The 17,606-nt window shown below is 65.6% G+C and overlaps 1 protein-coding gene across 1 annotated transcript; it reads right to left on the reverse strand.

The window, feature by feature from the left end:
* Nucleotides 1-1,127: 1,127 nt before the first annotated feature.
* Nucleotides 1,128-13,622, reverse strand: PRDM12 (PR/SET domain 12; the record flags this gene model as incomplete). Its single annotated transcript, XM_084238958.1, has 5 exons — nt 13,348-13,622; nt 11,387-11,577; nt 9,882-10,037; nt 2,748-2,859; nt 1,128-1,516 (listed from the first exon to the last, which is right to left on the reverse strand). The coding sequence occupies exons 1-5, from the start codon at nt 13,568-13,570 to the stop codon at nt 1,128-1,130; spliced, it is 1,071 nt and encodes a 356-aa protein (XP_084095084.1). The 5' UTR covers nt 13,571-13,622.
* Between the last annotated feature and the right edge of the window lie 3,984 nt (nt 13,623-17,606).

The raw sequence follows: 17,606 nt of genomic DNA on the forward strand, positions 1-17,606 counted from the left end.
GCCCTTGGCCTAGTTCCTTCTCCTGCAGCCCAAAGTGCCGATCCTTCAGATGCTGAGTAATAAATGTTCCAAGTTATTTTATTTTAGAATACAAGAGAGGTACAAATGTATTTACAGTTGTACATATACAATCAAATAATATATATCACAGTTTTGTAAATATCATTTCAGATAAATATTTACAAAGTTAAAGTGACCATTTTCTGGAAGTAGAACACAGTTTCTTGAAAACTCTATACATTTTATACTTTTCATTAATATTATTATAGGGGTTTTTTGTTTGTTTTTTGTTGTTTTAATTTACAAAACGCCTCCAGGAATCCGGGTGGCTGCAAGGTGGGAGAGGCGGCACCAGAGGGCGCGCAAGGTCGGCGTTTGGGGGGCTTGGGCAGGGCGAGCGCGCCCGGGGCCAGTCTCGCCTCCGCCCGCGCAGCGCAGCGAGGGGGGCAGGAACCTTCCCCTCCCGACCGCGAGGTCAGGGCGGAAGGGGGGGTATTGGTCCAACTCTCGCTTTACAGGTGGGGAATGGGGAAACTGAGGCCCAGAGAGGGGCAGCGCCTTTTCCGGGGCCCCGCATGGTTTTTTTGCTTTCACCCTCGACCTGCCTGGCGCCCGGCCGAGGACGCGGCCCTCCCCGCAGGGAAGCGCGCTCCGGGCCGGGTGGCCAGAAGGCGGGGAGCGCTCGCACGGCCAAGAAGGTGCCCGCGGGCGTCTTCTGGCGGCTCCTGAGTCCCCGACCCTCGACGCGCGCCCGCGCCGCCCGGCCCGGCAGGACAGCGGCCCCCCGAGGCAGGAGGCCCCGCCCCGGCCCCCGCGGGGACCTCGGCCCCTTTCCGTTCCCGAGCGCGGGGGCAGGGGGTGTGGCAGGGGGGCGCCCCTTCCCGCCGCGGGCCCTCGCGACTCGCAGCCCCCTTCCCTGCCCCTCGAGGGGTGCCAGCCCGACGGCCGGGGAGGGAGGCCCGGGCGTGGAGCGGCGGGGGGGACCCGACGCCGCAGAGGCCGTGCGAGCGGCTGCGCCAGCGCGGGGCCCGGGCGAGGGACGCCGCCCCAGCCCCGTCGGCGAAGCCGGGCGACGAGAGGGTGCTGGGGGCGCGGGGCGCGGGGGGCGCGGGGCGGGGGCGCGGCGCTCACAGCACCATGGCGGGCAGGTGGTGCGCGGCGGCGGCGAGCGCGGGCGCGTGGGGCGCGGGCAGGGCGGGCGAGTGCGCCTGCAGCGCGGCGCTGGGCGGCCGGTGGCGCGCGCTCTTCTGGTGGGCGCGCAGGCCGGCCAGCTGCGAGTAGGCGCTCTGGCACACCTGGCACTTGTAGGGGCGCTCGCCCGTGTGCAGGCGCACGTGGTTGCGCAGCGTGGACGACTGGCTGAAGCGGCGGTTGCAGAAGCGGCACACGAAGGGCTTGTCCAGCGTGTGGATGCGCATGTGCGAGCGCAGGTTGCTGCGGGAGTTGAAGCCCCGGTGGCAGATGACGCAGCGCATGCGGCCCGCGGTGCCCGCCGAGTCCGCGGGGTGGAAGTCCTCTGGCGCGCGGGCGGGGTGGGGGAGAGAGCAGCCCCGTTAGAACCCGCGCCCCCGTCGGCCCGCCCCGCGCGCCCCGCGCCCCGCACCCCGTGCCCAGCTGCGGCCTCAAGCCTCCTCCCGCCTCCCCACGCGCGGTTCTTGGGGAGGCCTGTCGAGGGCGCAGGCAGGGCCTGGAGGGGCCCTAAGGGGTGGAATAGGGGTTGGATCCAAACCTGGGGGTGCGGGCCTGGAAACCTCACGAAACCTCAACTTTCTCATCTGTAAAATGGGGGCGACCCCACGGACTGCGCAACCGCCCGAGCGATCGCGCGAAGCCGACTGCGCCTGACCTCTGCGCTGCGTCCTCAGCGGCCTTGGGCGGTGCGTGGGGAGCGCCAGCCTCAAAGCGGCCCCCCAGACGTGGTTGTAACTACCACAGCCCTGTCCCCCACCTTCCATGTGTTGGTACTGAGCGCCCGCTGTGAATCAGAACTGTGCCCGTTCCCCATATACCTCCCTTTCAGGGGGTAAGAGCAGCAGCCCCCCTCCCCAGCCTGCTGTGAGGATCAGGGAAGTGAGTGTGTGGGACGTTCCGGCAGAGCAAGCCCTGGGGAAACATTAGTTCATGAACCGCAGGCTCGTCCTCTATAAGGATAATCAGCTGCCGGGGTCTTGTGAAGGCCCAGTGGGTAAGGTTTACCCAGATACTTGGTACCAACTAGGTGGTGAGCAAAGGGCCTCAAGCCTGCTCATCACTGTCTCCTTACAGGCCCTCCCCCCACCCCACCTTTGTTCAACAGGTTTCCACTGAGCACCTGCACTGCCCAGACCTGCCACCTGGGACCAGGCAATCCCCAGCGTCTCAGAGCTGGAAGGGACTCAGATGTCATCTTGCTCTACATCATTCCACTACAGATAGGGGAACTGAGGCAAAGAGCCATCCCAAGTCTGCACAGCAGAACCAGATCTCAATCCAGGCTCCCAAAGCCCGGCCCCTGCTTCCGCAGCCTCTGGTGTCCCACCACCTACTCTGCCCCCCCCCCCATCTATTCTGTTAGAAAGCAGGAGAAATGCCCCCCGCCACTGCCAGACTGGACGGGAGTTCAGGGACACCCGCTTCCTTGTACCATTAGAGCTCCTGTGCTTGATGCTGCTGGGGTGGAACCGGGTGCCAGAGGCCAGGCGCCTCCCTGCAACCTCTCCTCTGGATCCTGTGGGTGCCCTGTCCTTGGGGCCCTGGAGAACACCTACCATGCTTATTCTTCTTCTGCTCCTCCTCCAGCCCGGGCACACCAGGGATCCCCAGGAAGGTGTTGTGGGCGTTTCCGTACCACACCAGCAGCTCCTGGTCTGGAGGGATCATCTGCAGGGAGGAGGCCAGGGCCAGTCAGGGGCAGCAGCCCCCGGGGGTCTCATGTCATCTGGCCCCGTCCCAAGGCCGCCATTCCAGGCCCATTCCACTGGCCGTTCCCAGCAAGCTGCACCAACAGGGCAGGCCCCGGGATGTGCTGCCCTTCACTCCCATCTCCACAGGCCTGCCCAGGCCTGCTCTCCACCCCAGCCCTTGCGCTGCCTCTGGGAAGGAGCTGCCTCCTGGCCACGTGAGTGCTTCTAAGCTGACAACAACAGAGCAGAAGGCTGCCTTGCAGCAGCCAGCCCAGTCACAGGAGCCGGGAAGCCAGGAAACGTTTCCTACCCAGGCAGTCTGCCTCTGCGGGGCTGAGGCCAATGTCCCCAAGGAACACAGACTGTGAGGCACTCTAGGGTACTTGGTTACAGCCTATCTGGAATGTTCTGGAAACATCTCTCAGCCAAAGCCAAACCCACACGGCCACACCACATCATGTGCACGTCTGTCCCCAGCAAAGCACCCTGCACAACTCCATGCATGCAGCAGAGGCTACAAAGACACAATCTGGATCCGATGAGTGCCTCCACTTCAGGAAATTCGGGGGTACACAGCCCTGGACCAAACACACTTTACCATGTCCTTGCACTATGGCAGAGAACCCCACAAATGGGGACAGGGCTCTGAGGTCATGCTGACCGTAGACCCCACACTCTGGGATGTCCCAAGGAACCCCCCCCCCCAGGCCTTTGGTGGAAGCCAGTTATGCCTCCCAAGTGGGGACCCTCATTGCCCCCCACCTACGGCAAAAGCTGGACACCCCCAAGCCACAACTGGTTTGTCTCCCTGGGTGGGGGTGGGGGGTGTCTGTATTTAGTCTAAGAGCAAAGGGTCACAGGGGATTCCATCGAGGGGTGTCTGAAATCACCCCCGAGGAGGGCCTTCCTTGGCCTCCGTGATCAGAGAAGCCCGGGCTCCATGTGGTTCTGGCCTGCAGACCTGCCCGCTCAGACACCTCTGTGCATACCAGAGCCCAAAGACCCTGAGACCATCACAGCCAGCTGTTCCACACCACCCCGACCTCTGAGCAGAGAAGGGGGTCGGGGCCTGGTAGCTACCATGGTCCTAAGACAGCCTGGGGTCCCTGGGTCCCTCCCCTAACAGCCCCCCCACCCCGACCATAGAATGTCGCTTCAAATCTCAGGGCCAGTGAGGGGGAAGCCAGGCAGAGGTCCACACTCGGGTGGCCCAGGTTTGAGAATCAGAAAGTCTAGGGGCCTCAAGGGGAATGAGCCGGTGCCATAAAGCAGGCAGGCGGGTCAGAATCCAACATCAGAGCAAGAGCCCAGGCTTCTCTGGTCACGCCCGGTCATGGCCGCTGCCGGGAGGCGAGCAGGGCTCGGCTGGAAGAGGGCGGAGGTTTTGTGAGTCCCTTAGACGAGAAGCTGATGAAAGTAAAATACTTCAGAGGGGGCCTCCCTGGTGGCACAAGGGGTTAAGACACAACCTATGAAGCTTCCGCAGCCTCTGCAGCACGAGTTCAATCCCCCGGCCGGCCATGGAACAACCCACATGGCGCAGCAGACCTCTCCTGTCTTGCCCGCTGCTCCCCTCAGCAGTGTGCTTCGGTCAGTCTGCCTGTTCTGTTCCCCGCTCTGTCTCTGGTGAATCCTCTCATGCACACCCCAGCTCTTGTATGCATAAATAAACAAATCTTTTTTTAAAAAAAAAAAAAAAAAACACTTCAGAGGAATTCACTGTGAAGGGCGCTGGTGGGAGGGCCCTGATCATGGGATCCTTAGGCAAACGCTGCCTCCGAAAAGTGACTGGGGGAGCACATCCTGAGGTTCCCCCAATTCTGAGACTCTGCTTGAGAGTCATCCATGGTGTCAGTGCTCAGACAGAACCAGACATCTCCATCTGCCATTCTAAAGCCAGCAGGCCCCCCGGCGGTCAGCACTGCCCACTCCTTCAGGGGACCGGACTGCAGGGGCAGGGCACGCGATCGGGCGCACTGGGTGTCTGCCAGAGTTTGGGGGGCCAGGAGCACCTAGCGCTCCTGGCACAACCGAGGATGGGGCGAGTGCTTATTAGGGTTTTCCCTGGACTGGTCCACCGCAGAAAGCCTGCAGCATGGCCTGGGCCGTGTCCTCAGCGCCCAGCAGATGCGCAGGCCCCAAGGACACCAGCCCACACTGCAGGTACTGCCTCCCCCAGGGCAGCACAGATGTGGGGTGGGAGGGTCAGTGGCCCCCGAGCAGAGCACCCTGAGCTCCATCTCTACCTCCAGACTCGTGGTCTGGGACCCTTAGGCAAATATCTGACTCAACACTGGCCTTTTCATCTTAGTGCCGGTGACAATTACTATTAAATCTAAAATAAAATAACATGATGACGGCGGGCGTGGGGCCGAGGATGCCCGGGATGGCGTGGATCCCGAATGCCGCTCGAGCGGTGACTAAGAGCTGCAGCAGCTACCGCTTCAACACAAGGGCGAGCCCGGTAGTTACCAGCACATTTTTAAAAACATGCTGACATTTTACTAAATAATGACAAACAGGAAAGTGACCACGCAGACAAGGCGAGCGCGCTGGTCTCTTCCGCTCAGGATGCCCAGGCGCACGGTCCCAGCTCCTGTCCCAGAAGAGTTTGTCGTTTTGAACCTGTTTTTTAAATGCCGATTCGTGGTTTGTGGGGGGCAGCTTGATAAGGTAGGATGAGGTGACTTCATTTTCCATGTGACACATCAGATGGTTTTTTAAAAAATAAGCACGTACTACTTGACACAGATGACTTTTTAAGATAGAGAATCTATCAAGAAGAAAGAGCTGGAGTCGAAAGTGACGCCTGTCTAGACAGGGAGAAGCCACCGGCCCTCGGGGCAGCCATCGGCACTGAGGCCAGGGCTGGGACCTCGCTCAGCTCTTCAGAGCTCTGGGGAGCCAGTCACCTGCTGCTGGGGACCCCTCACCACATCCCTGAAGATCAAGGCCAGGGAACCCTGGGGAGCTGCGGGCTCTCCCCTGCCACGGCGGCACTATTGTTAGAGGGTCCCAGCGTCCTGCCAGCTGATGCCAAGGAGCAAAGAAGAGCGTGGTTCCCAGCGGCCCGCAGTGACCCCTCAACAGCACTGTTTGTTTCTGTCCTGCCAACTCGCCAACGCAGCCCCGCCGGACTCGGCGCCAGCTCAGAGACGCAGGCGCCACCAGCAGCTTCACTTCTTCGGGGCTGCAGCAGCGGCTGAGGACGGGCAGGAAACAAAGCAGCCCCGGTGACACCGGCCCCTGCCCGTGACATCCGCACCGCCACACGCCGGGGGAAGATCACCGAGAAGCCGCGGGCTCCCGCTGCCTGCTTCTTAGCTGCCTGCCATCCCGCACGGTCGTCCTGCCCCGCTTCTGCACTTTTATTACACATTGAAAACGATGGGGCTTGGGGTTTGTTTTCCTATATCAATTCATGTCACGCTAGTGAACAAGCTCCCAGGAGGCTCTGATGCCCCCCCCCGACTCCCCCCGCAGAGCAGAAGCCCCAGTCTAGAAGGATCTCGGTGTCATCTGGACGAATATCAATTTCCATTGTACCACAGATGTCCCGACACACCAATTAATAGAGTTCCAGCAAATAGATATTGGCCAGGGACGCCCCATAGCGCGTGGATCAAGGGTTCCGGCTCTGGGGTCAAACAGGCCTAGATGGACGTCACAGCTTGCCACCCTCCCGTCTGCCTCCTGAACTTTCCTTTCATCGTCATTAAGATAGAGACAGTGATAGCAGCTCCCGAGGCTGAGAACATTCTGTTTTAAAAGCTGAGAGGGGGCCTCCCTGGTGGCGCAGGGATTGAAGTCTCAGCACCATGAAGCTATCGGCAGCCACTGCGGCCTGAGTTCCATCACCGGCCAGGGAGCTACCCACATGGCACGGCAGACCTCTCCTGACTCATTCACTGCTCCCCTCAGCAGTGTGTTTCAGTAGATCTGCCTGTTCTTCTCCCTGCTCTGACTCTGGTGAATCCTCTCACCCCTCACACCTCTGGCCTGCACCCCAGCTCTCATATGCATAAATAAATAAAATAAATCTTTAACAAAAAAAAAGCTGCAGAGGCCCTGGGGTCGCGCGCTCCTGGCGGCAGCATTCCTAGCGATGTGGTGGGTCACCGCAGCACAGCACCCCCGGTGAGCCCTGCCGGTACAAGGGGAAAGTGGCTCATGGCGCCGGGAGAAGGCCAGAGGGGCCACGGGACTCTGGGAACGCAAACCCCTCGGTGGCTGGAAACGAGGAGGAAAGTGGCAGAGATGACGGGACTTCAGGACACGGGGATGGGCCAATAAATTGGGGGGTGGGGGAAAGACTAGGAGTTTCCTCCCAGTGACAAAATCCAAAATTACAAAGCATACCTACAAAATGATGTGTCCCACATCCCTCCCTCAGCTGAGCTTTGGGGCGAAAGGTCTGGCTTCCTGGGGTGGCCGGTTTGGGTTTCGTCTTCCTGGAAGAACCAGGTCCCCGCATCCTCGAGTCCCCCTTTCTACCCGCCCCATCCACAAAAAGCCTCTTCACTCAGCGCTCAGCTCTCACTCACCACGTGCCAGGCCCTTTCCAGAAATGTCCACTTTAGGCCCCGAGGTTCCAGCAAATTCTCCTGGTTAAAATGAGCCAGGAAGCTGCCCAGCCCAGACATGCTTCAGGCGCGCCGGATGCCAGCCCGCCCCGGGCTCTCCGCTGAGTCTTGCCCCGCCACCGTCCCCTGACGGCAGCAGCGGTGAGTTCGGCGTCCTGCACAAAGGCCTCCCTTCCACCTGGGGCCCAGCGGCGGGGTAGCGTTGTGAAGAGCAACAGCCGCGTGGAGAAGCAAAGGCCGCTCTGGTCCCTGGCCGGCCGCGCACACGCAGGAGAAAACACCCCCGAGTTCCAGAGGCATCGGGGGGGGGGGGGGGGGGCCGGGAGGGCCGTGAGCGCTGGCCCCGCCCTGCTGCCCAGGGGTCACACACCCCGCGACACATGGTGTCCAGAAAGGGGAGCCTCCCAGCAGGCCGAGAAAACTGCCGCCACCACAAATATGCCCAAGCTCACTTATTCGTAGTGAAAAGGCTGATACTTTGTGCCGCCTCGTCCTTTGCTCGGACCCGCCGGGAGGGCTCATGCCGCCAAACCGGTGCGTGCCATCGGCTCTCGTGTGCCAGCTGGGCGGCGAGGCCCGGCTCTTCCCACCCTCTGAAATTCCTGACCAGCTGTACATGACCTTCTGTTTATTCTTACAAATTCAAATCCCTTCCCGGACACGCTCTGCAGCCACTTTGCCCCCGACTCCAAACTTCTGTGTAAATGTCTATTCACGGCCCCTGACTCTGCCCAGCCTCTAGCTGGCGGGACCTGACAGCGGCTGAGCCTCAGCGTCCCACATCGCCTCAGCTGGGCGCCCTTTTGCCAAGATCATTGCAGCGCATCTCCCGGGTGCCTGGGTGCCGGGGTGCGTGCAAACTGCATGCGTGCACACCCATGTGTGTGTGTGCCTGTGTGCTGGTGGCACATGTGCGTGTGTGTGCACAGGTCTGCAAGGGTGGGCGTCCCACCACGCCTATCTCTGGGTGGCCGGACAGTGGTGTAGGAATGTGAGGGTGTCTCAGGCTGAGAAGGTGAGAGGCAGAGATTTGAGAGCAGTGGGGATCAGCCCATTGCAGGGTGTCTGGGGGGCCTTGCTCCCATGGGGAGCAGCTGATGTCACAGGAGTCACTTCTGTCCTGGGCCTGCCCTCAGTCCTGCCCCATGTGCGCCACCCACCTCACTGGACCCGAGGCTGGGACGGGCTCACCTCCTCCGCAACCTTTCACATTCTGGTCCTCCCTAGGTGCACCCCCTGGCTGGGACACACTCCCTGGTCACACCAGGGCCCAGGCAAAGGTCATTCTGCGTCAGCCCTAGGAAATTTCTGCAGGGCCTGGTCATTCAGAAACAACCTGTCCCAGTTCCAGAAGCTTCCAGGCCACAGTGCCCCTGGGCCTTAGAAAAACTCAGGGCTCTGAGTTCCAGGGAGAAAATGGATTAAAGAGGAGTCATTCTCTGGCCCAGGGGGTTCCTTCGGGCCGCCACAAAACTCAAGCAAGTCCAACCCCACCCCAAGGGGCACTGCTGAAACATGAGCGCCAGACATGGGGGGAATAGCCCCACCACTACCATGCAGTACTTCGCCCTCACCCTGCTGCTGGGGCTCGGGCAACTGAGGGACGCTGTCCGGGCGGGTCCCGACAGGGTGGCCGTCTGGCTGCCACCTCTCACCTGCTTCCTGCCACTCTCCCCTCCCCATACGGCACGGGCTTTTCTGCCTCAGTCCGAACACTTCAATGCAGGAAACTCTCCTTCCCATGCTCCCGAACCCGGGCCTGGCTTAGCCGCAGCTCTGCCCACCGTGGGATGCACTATTCGTGCGACATCTCCCCCTTTCTCCTCTGAGAAGGTTCGCCGGCATAGACATGAGTTAATATCTTCCCAGCCCCGAGTTCCCTGCAAAGGCTCCCGAGTGTGCCTGGTAGAAAATTCAGAATCCTCCATCGTGGATTAAACATGCGAGGATTAAAGATGATAACACGCAGACAGCACGCAGGAGAGTGACAATGCTCCACGGCCCAAGTGATTGCTGAGACTAGAGCCACGCGCCGCGGGCCACACGTCAGTGTCCCATGCGCGCAGAGTGGCAGGCGATGCAGCTGAAGGGCGCAGACCCAGCCCCGCTCAGCTCCGTGGTTCCCGGGGCTGCCGCCCACATCTCGCTCTGTGTCTTTATGACATCTGAGCCCAGGACACCGTCCACAGGCATCCCGGGCCTCACCGCCGAGGTGCTCGTGACATTCACAACGGCATAAAGTCCAGCATTTGCCATGAGCTCGTGCTCCCAGAGACCCAGGCTTCCTGAAGCCCCGCAGGGCTGGTTGCACTGGTGTCCACACCCCTCCAGCTACGCCCGTCCTCCAGACACAGAGGCCCCATGCACCCCCCACAGGCTCCCCCACTGGCCCCAACACAACTGTCCACACACCCACCTCAATGGCCTTGTAGAAGATGCTGGTGCCGATCTGGACCACCTCCAGGTTCTGCTCCTGCTCATTCCGTGCACACTTGATGTAGGTCATCCAGCTCCGGTGGTCCTCCTGGCTGGCATCGATGAAGTAGCGCACAGTGCCATCCTCATTGAACACCTGGGTACAGGTGAAATGGGACCAGGTGAGGCAGGGCTGTGCCCCTTGTGCTGCCAGGCACAGACACACGCTGCAGTGGGCCTGGTCAGGACCTCAGAGCAGGGAACGGGTGGCTGGAGAGGGAAGGCTGGCTGGTGTGGCATCTTTTTTTTCAAAGATTTATTTATTTATGCATACAAGAACTGGGGTGCAGGCCAGGGGTGTGGGGGAGGTGAGAGGATTCACCAGAGACAGAGTGGGGAGCAGAACAGGCAGATCTACTGAAACACACTGCTGCCGGGAGCAGCGGGGAGACGGGAGAGGTCTGCTGCGCCCTGTGGGTCAGCTCCCTGGCCCGGGATGGAACTCAGGCTGGCGGTAGCTGGAGAGCACTGAGGCTTTAACCCCTGTGCCACCAGGGAGGCCCTGGTGTGGCATCTGAAATCATGGGAGTTACCAAGCGTATTCAGGGTTCAAACTGGACCCCACTCCCTAAGTTAGCCAGAAGTGAAGAAGGTAAGCCGGCCTCCGGGGAGGAAGGAGGGTTGCTCAGAGAGGCCTTGGGCCAGGCTCCTTTCCTTCCCGCTGCTCCTGTGAGCAGGTGCAAGATGTGTCACGCTGGGCTCCTCCAGCGACTGCCAAGTGGGGCAGGTGGGGAGCCCTGGGGGTGCAGGGAAAATGAGATCCGGGAGAAGATGCACCAGCTCGGCCTCTGCAGGGCAAGAACACTAAGAAGAGGCAGTGTCTTGGGAGTGGCTTTGTTCTGGGGGGGGGGGCTCCCTGGCATCTGCCCGAAAGGAGGCTCAGAGCCTAGGACGGAAGCCCTGGGGAGCCTCAGTTCCTTCTGTGAAATGGGGATAATAGCTGAGAGCTCCTGAGAGTACCTGGGGGAGGCAGGCCTGGGACTCAGGGAGCTGATTCGGTGCTAGTTCAGGGACGGATATTTCCAAGGTCATTATTCTGAGTGGAGAAGCCTGGTCCCTAAAACAACAGGCCTCCGGTATTCTGCATTCTAGACACCTTCACCCCAGACTGGGGTGGTTTTGCGAGAGGGAAAGAATGCAGGCGACTGGGAGATGCTCCCAGGGGCGGCCTCTAGCTTTCTGCAGGCCAGGACAAGATGGGGGCGGCTCTGCGTCTCAGCGCCCTCCTCTGAGAGGAGGCCAGCAACAGCCCGGAGGGCTGGCCAGAGGGAGGAGGGTCACAGTTTCCCAGAAGGTGGCCTTCAGGCTGCCAGTTTGCGGAGGACTCTCCAGGCCGGGCTCAGTGGGCTGGGCGGGAACTCTGCAGCAATTCTCCAGCAAAGTCATCCTTGGCCAGGAACTCTGCACCCCACTCCCCCCTGCTCCCAGCCCCCAGACCCCCAGTACCTCCCACATGAGGTTGTTGTTCTTGCAAATGTCCACGTGCTCTGGGGCGATGACCCGGCCAGTGAAGGGGCCCATCTCTGTGCCTGCTTTGATCCACGTCTTGGAGAAGATGCCCAGGCCCTCGCCGGGGATGGAGCTCTGGGCGATGATCACCTCGGCGGGCAGCACCAGGCTGGACAGCTTCTGCACCTCTGCGGTCAAGGAGCAGGAGGGCTGGGTCAGAGCCCTCGCCAGGAGGTCCTGAGCTGGGGATGCAGCTGGACCTGCCCCACCTTACGGAGCCCAACACACCCTGGCCCCTCTTCTCGGGAGAAGTCACTCAGGTATGCCTGCTGGAGAATTTCGGGAGGCGTGGGGGGAGTGGAGATTCTAATATTTACCACCGGGACCCTATTCCCTCTTCTTCAAAGGCAAGTGGTGCTTTGGGGTTCGTTTCTAGGAGGTCTTGTTTTAGTCTCTTCACGAGATCTCAGAGCACCCCTAATCCCCTCTGCGCTCTGTTCTTCCTTTAAGGACTGCCGAGCCGACGGCGCACACCGCAGTGCTGGTGGCTTTGCTGGCGAACCGCGGGCAGCTCCCCGGAGTGGGATGCCCGTCCCCTGGAGTCTTTCGCCCCGTCGTCGGGCCCTGGGCCCTGGGGCCGGTCACTTGGTGCTGACCGCGCGGCCGGCGGCGCTTAGGGCACGGCGGGAGCTCGCAGCGCGCGCTCGGCCGGCCGGGGACAGCGACTCCTTTTCGGGGGCGCAGAGGGCCGCCCGCGGGGGCTGACGGCGCGGGGAACAAACCCCGGGGTGCGTGCGGGGCCGCCGCGGAGACTCCAAAAAACCAGGCGGCGGCCGCATCCCGCAGCGCGCGGCTGGGCGCTCGCCCCGGATCCCGGGTGCCCAGAAGCGCCGCGCGCGCGGGGACGGGCGATCCCCGGAGTCGCCCCTCGGGGCGCGGGTGCCCCGGGCCGGGTCCGGCTGCCCGGGCGGGGGCGGCGAGGCGCGCAGGGGCGGCCTCCGTGTCTTACAAGGTTCCCCTCTAAGCTACCTGGGAAAATACCCGGCGAGCCGCCGGCTGAAAGGGGGGTTAAACGGTGTCCCTCGCGGCGCGGCCGGCGATTTGTCACGCTGTTAACGGGAGCGCATTCACTCGGCGCCTTCCGAAAGAAATTGCTAATTCTAAATTCATTAGCCCTGGAAGAATGCTGTAGCAGTAAATTGTCGCTCAATGCGGAGGGGACTTGTTTAAAAGGGGCCGAGGAATTCCCCTTACAAAAAGGGGGGATTAGATGGTTGACATAGCGTGAATGGAAGTGGAATTAGTCTTCACGGCGCATTAGGAGAGGAACAGAAATCGCGGAGGGGAAGAGCGGGCGACGCGCAGAGATGCCAGCGCGGGCGAAGACATTGTTCGCGGGCTGATGAATGAGGAGTGAGAACTTGAGACATCTCAAAGAAAGGAAACTTTTCTCTCTTTCTCTCGCTCGCGCTCTGCGCGGCCTCCCCTCCCGGCCGCCCGCCCGCGCCCCTCCTGCGTCCCCGCTGCCTTTTAAAGTCCTTGGTTTCAGGGGGAACTTTCGCGGGTCAAGCCCAAGTTAACTAAATGAATTTAAAACCCTTCTTTTTGAGTCAACTGCTATTACACGCCCAGGAAGGCGCTCCACGCCGAGACCCCGGCGGCGCAAAGGGGTGAGGGGCGGGCGGGGTGGCTGCGCGGCGGGGCCGTGCGCCCAGGAGCCGGGGTGCCGGCTGGGGGGGGGCCCGGGGTGCGCCTCTGCCCGCCCCCGCCCGCCCGCCCGCCCGAGCAGCCGCACCCGGGAGCCGGGGCGCGCGGGGACTCGGGGCGCGGGGCGCGCGGGGACTCGGGGCGCCGGGGCGCGCGGGGACTCGGGGCGCGGGGCTCGAGGGGACCCGGGGCGCGGGGCGCGCGGGAGCAGGCGCGGGCGGCCGGGGCCGCGGGCTGCGACGCCGACTCACCGCCCGAGAAGGACTGCGCCAGGACCTCGGCGGTGAAGGCGGTCTTGGGGCTGGCGTGGTGGCTCTTGTCCTCAAACAGCTGCTCGCCCAGCACGTTGCGCCAGCGGCCGTACAGGAAGCTGTGCAGGATGTCGGAGGTGATGACCTCGGCCAGCGCCAGGCCCGGCGCCTTCAGCCCCGTCTTGAGCACCAGGGCCTCCGCCGGGAGCACCGAGCCCATCATGGGCGGCCCCGGGGCGCGCCGGCGCGGCGGCGGGTCGGACGGCCGGGCCGGCGCGGGGAGCGGGGCGGGCGGCGGGGACGGGCGGGGAGCGGGCCGGGGCGCCGGGGGCGGCGGGGAGCGGGCCGGGGCGCCGGAGCCGCGGGAGCCGGCGGTGGCCGCGAGGACGGGGACGCGGGCGCGGGGCTGCGCGCGGAGCGACGAGGGATCTGCAGGACGGCGGGCGGCGCGGCCGGCGAGGCGGGCGGAGGCGGGGCGCGCGGGAGGGTGCGGGGCGGGGCGGGCGCTGCGGAGGACGCGGGAGGGCTGGGGCCGTGCGCTCGCCTCGCGCGCCGGGCCGGGACCGTCTCCCCTTGGCAAAATCTCGGCGCCTTTATAGGAGCCGCAGCGACCCTCCTAATTGGTTATTAATGACCCCCTGACGTCGGAGGACAGACTTGTTGTACCGGCCGGCGCGCTGAGCCTCCGTCGCGAGAGCCCCGGGTGGGGGGGGAGGGGGGGGCGCGCGGGCCGCTCCCCACCGTCCCCCCGCGCGCCCCCGCGCGCCCCGCCCTGCCTCCCCTCCCCCTCTCCCCGTGGGAAGCGCGGGGCCGGGAGGGTGGCTTTGCCCGCGGCGAGGCGCGGAGGGAAGCGGGCGGGCGAGGGGCCCCACGAGGCTCTTTGGGGCTCCTGGGACCCGGGCGGGCGGGTGGGGACGGCCGGGCTCCGGCCCCGCGAGCCCCGCGCGCTCAGGTCCCGGGCCCGGCCCGGCGCCGCCCTCCGCTCCTCGGCCCGCCTGGGGGCCGGCTCCCGGCTGCGCTGCGCCCCCGCGCCGGCTCGGGCTCCCGGGACGCGCAGCCCGCACTGGAGGGTCGCCCCGAGCGCGCAGGACCCGCGCCGGCCGCCGAGCCCCGGGAAGACCGCGCTGCGAGGCGGGCGCTTCGCTTCACGCGGGGCCGCTCGGTGCGCCCAGCTCGCTCCGCGGCCGGCGGGAGCCGCGAGCCCCGCAGGAACGGCTGCGGAGACCGGCCGGGGCCGTCGGCGGGCCGGGCCGGCCCAGCCACCTCCGTGCGCAGCCGGGCTCCGGGGGGCCGGTCCCGGCCGGGCGGGGCCGCTGGGCCCTCGCGGGAAAGACTTTCCTGCCGGACACGGGGTGTGGGAAAGGGGCCCCGGACTTTCCCGGGCGGGAGAGGCTGCCCCGCTGGGACCCCGCGGAGGCTGCCGGCTGCCGCTCCAGGCCGCGCCTGCTCGAGACCCGGCCCCGGCTCCTCGGGCCTGAACCGGGCGCGGGGCTTTAGCCCGGCTGCAGCCCAGCCCGCCGGGCCCCACTGCTCCTTTCCGAGCCCCTCGCTCCCGCTGGCCCCTCGCTTGCTCCCCTTCCCCCCAGCAACCCCTTGCGCCTCCCGGCAGACGCTCCCCGCACCCGCGCAGCCGGCCGGGTCTCTCGCTGGGGAGGGCGGTGCGGAGCCGGCGCCCGCGGCGAGGCCGCCGCTCCCCGCAGGGTTTGCTGCCGGGGGGCTTAGCCCCGAGCCCCAGACCCGGGGCGGGGGAAAGCGGGGACACCTCTCCCACCTACCGAGCTCCTTGGCCGTCCTCCTGCCCCGCAATTCCAGATTTCGATTGCGGCGCGTTTCCCGGACACGCCGGGCGCGGGCCGGGCTCGCGGAGGGCGGCGCGGAGGGCGGCGCGGGGGCTCCCCAGACCTCGGCGGCGCGGGGCTCGGGCCGGCAGGGGCCCGGCCTTCCCACCGCGCCTCTGTGCGCGCGCCCTGGTCAGAGCCGCGCCGCGGCGCCCGCCGGTGCCAACCCAGCCTCGCACCTGGAAGCCGCCGCCTCGCGGCCCCGCGCCGGCTCCGGCCCGGTCTCGGGCTGGCGGGATCCGCGCGGGCCGCGGCGGGGGGCAGGCGGGACCCGCCGCCTCGGACCCAGGGCCGGGCCCGCGCGGAGGCCGAGTCCGCGGAGGCTGCGCCGGCCGGAGGCGCGCCCGTCGGGCCGGGCGCCAGCAGAGGGCAGCGCTGCGGAGGAGCCGGGCCCGACTTTCACTCCCCTCCAGACGCCTCGGGCGAGCCGCCCTGGCTTGGGGGGAGCCGGGGATCCGCGTCCGAGGGGCGCACTGAGTCCGGCCAGGGGAGCCTCGCTGGCGCCCGGGCTTTGGCTTCCGCGGAGACCTGGTGGAGGGAAAATGCCCCGGGATGGAGAGGACAACCTCGGGGAGCGACCCCCGGAGCTGCCAGCTCCGTCCCGGAGACCGGAGGAGGCACGAGCGCTGCTCTTGGGGCGCCCAGCCCCGCGCCCGGCCTCGGCGCCCCGCCTGTGTGGTGGTTTCGCTTGGACTTTGTGGAGCGAGGCTGCTCCCCGCCTTGTCTCACGGGGTCGGGGCGCGGTCCTCGGAAAGCCCCAGGGAGGTTGCCCGGTGCCTGCCGGGCCACATCACCAGAGCAAACCCCTCGGGTTTGTGCGACCCTCTGTCCTGGGGCGCAGCATTTGGCCCTGGACCCCGGCTGGGGGTCGGGAGGGGAAGGATCAGAGCCCTATTCCCTTCCTGGGCCCCGAAAACCCAGGGAGGCGCTGGGGCCTGCGGACACAGCGCGGAGCAGCCCCTCGCGGGCGCCCGCCGTCCGCGCGTCCTCGCCGCACGCTCAGGTTTTGTGCTTCGGGTCGGGCCGCTGACCCGCCCGGGCCGCCCCAGGGAGGGGGAAGCGGAGGGAGCGCCCCGGACCAGGGTCCTTGGGGATTGGGGAGCAAGGTCTCGGCGCGCACCGCTCCTTGCTGAGACTGAGAGAGGAAACGGGGCGCGCTCCGGGTCTCCCGCGGATGCGCCGCGTCCTTTTCCACGCGGCCGGCGCGGAGTGTGTGGGCGCAGCACCCCCTCCCCCGGGCCAGCCGGCCCGAGCGCCCCGCGCCGCCCCGCCCCGCGCCCCGGCCGCCGCTCGGCGAGCTCTTTAATATTCATGGGCGTTAATAGAGAGGCCCCCAGTATATCGGCCATTGTGGGCGGCTCGTCGGGCTTGAATAGGCCCCGGCCCCTTTCTTCGCGAGGCTTCCCGAGGGGCCGGGCCAGGAGTGAATGGCCCCGCTTCGCGCCCCGCGCCCCCTCCCCCTGCGGGGAGAACATCTTTATCGCCGCCGCCGCCCGGGCCCTTCACGCGGCCGGGGCTGTGGGTGGAACGAATCGATGCGCCGCGGGCCTGCGGGGGTCACTCTCCCGGCTCCCCGAGGGTCACTCTCCCCGGCTCCCCGAGGGTCACTCTCCCCGGCTCCCCGAGGGTCACTCTCCCCGGCTCCCCGAAGTCATTCTCCCTGGCTCTCCAAGCTCATTCCCCGCGGCTCCCCGAAGGCCACTCTCCCGGGCTCCCCGAAGCTCATTCTCCCCGGCTCCCCGAGCCCACGGCGTGGCCGCGGGACGCGGCGGCAGGTCGACGGACCCACGGACTGCGAGCCGCGGCGGGGGCGCACGGGGCGGTGCGGGCGGCGCAGGTGCACGAGGCCTCAGGCCGCGCCCGCCCGGGGCCCGCGGGTTTCCACTTGTTGCCCGCGCGGGGCGGGGCGCGAGGAGCGAGGCGCAGAGCGAGCCCCGACCCCGCGCGCCTCGGGCTGGGCCCCGACGCCTGCCCCCGCCTGAGCGGCTGGTGCGCGGTGGTGGTTCGGGGGACAGTCCGGGCTCGCCCCCCCCCCCCCCCCCGGCCCTGCGGCCCGATCCGGCGTCTGCGCGTCCGGAGACGAGGCGGGTCCCGGCCCGGCGCCCGCGCGGGGGAGGCGGGGCGCGGCGGCCCGGCGGGGCCGGGGGCGCGGGTCCCGCCCCTCCCGCCCGGGGGCCCGGGGAGGTGCAGAAAGGGGCCCATTGTCCGTCTAGAAATACATTTTGGGGCGCCGAGTGAAAGACCGTCTTTCTTTTGAAGTTTAGAAGAAAGTCCTGCGCCCGCACCCCTCGGAGCGAGAGCTTAGTGCCCCTCCGGGCGCCCGCGCGCCCCTCCTCTGGCTCAACATCTGCCGGGGAAAATCCACCCTGGAGGGCAGATCGCCTCGCGCTAAGCCCCGCGAACTCATTAAAAAGATATTAG

Source organism: Talpa europaea, assembly GCF_964194135.1.
Source record: "Talpa europaea genome assembly, chromosome: 7".
NCBI lineage: Eukaryota > Metazoa > Chordata > Mammalia > Eulipotyphla > Talpidae > Talpa > Talpa europaea.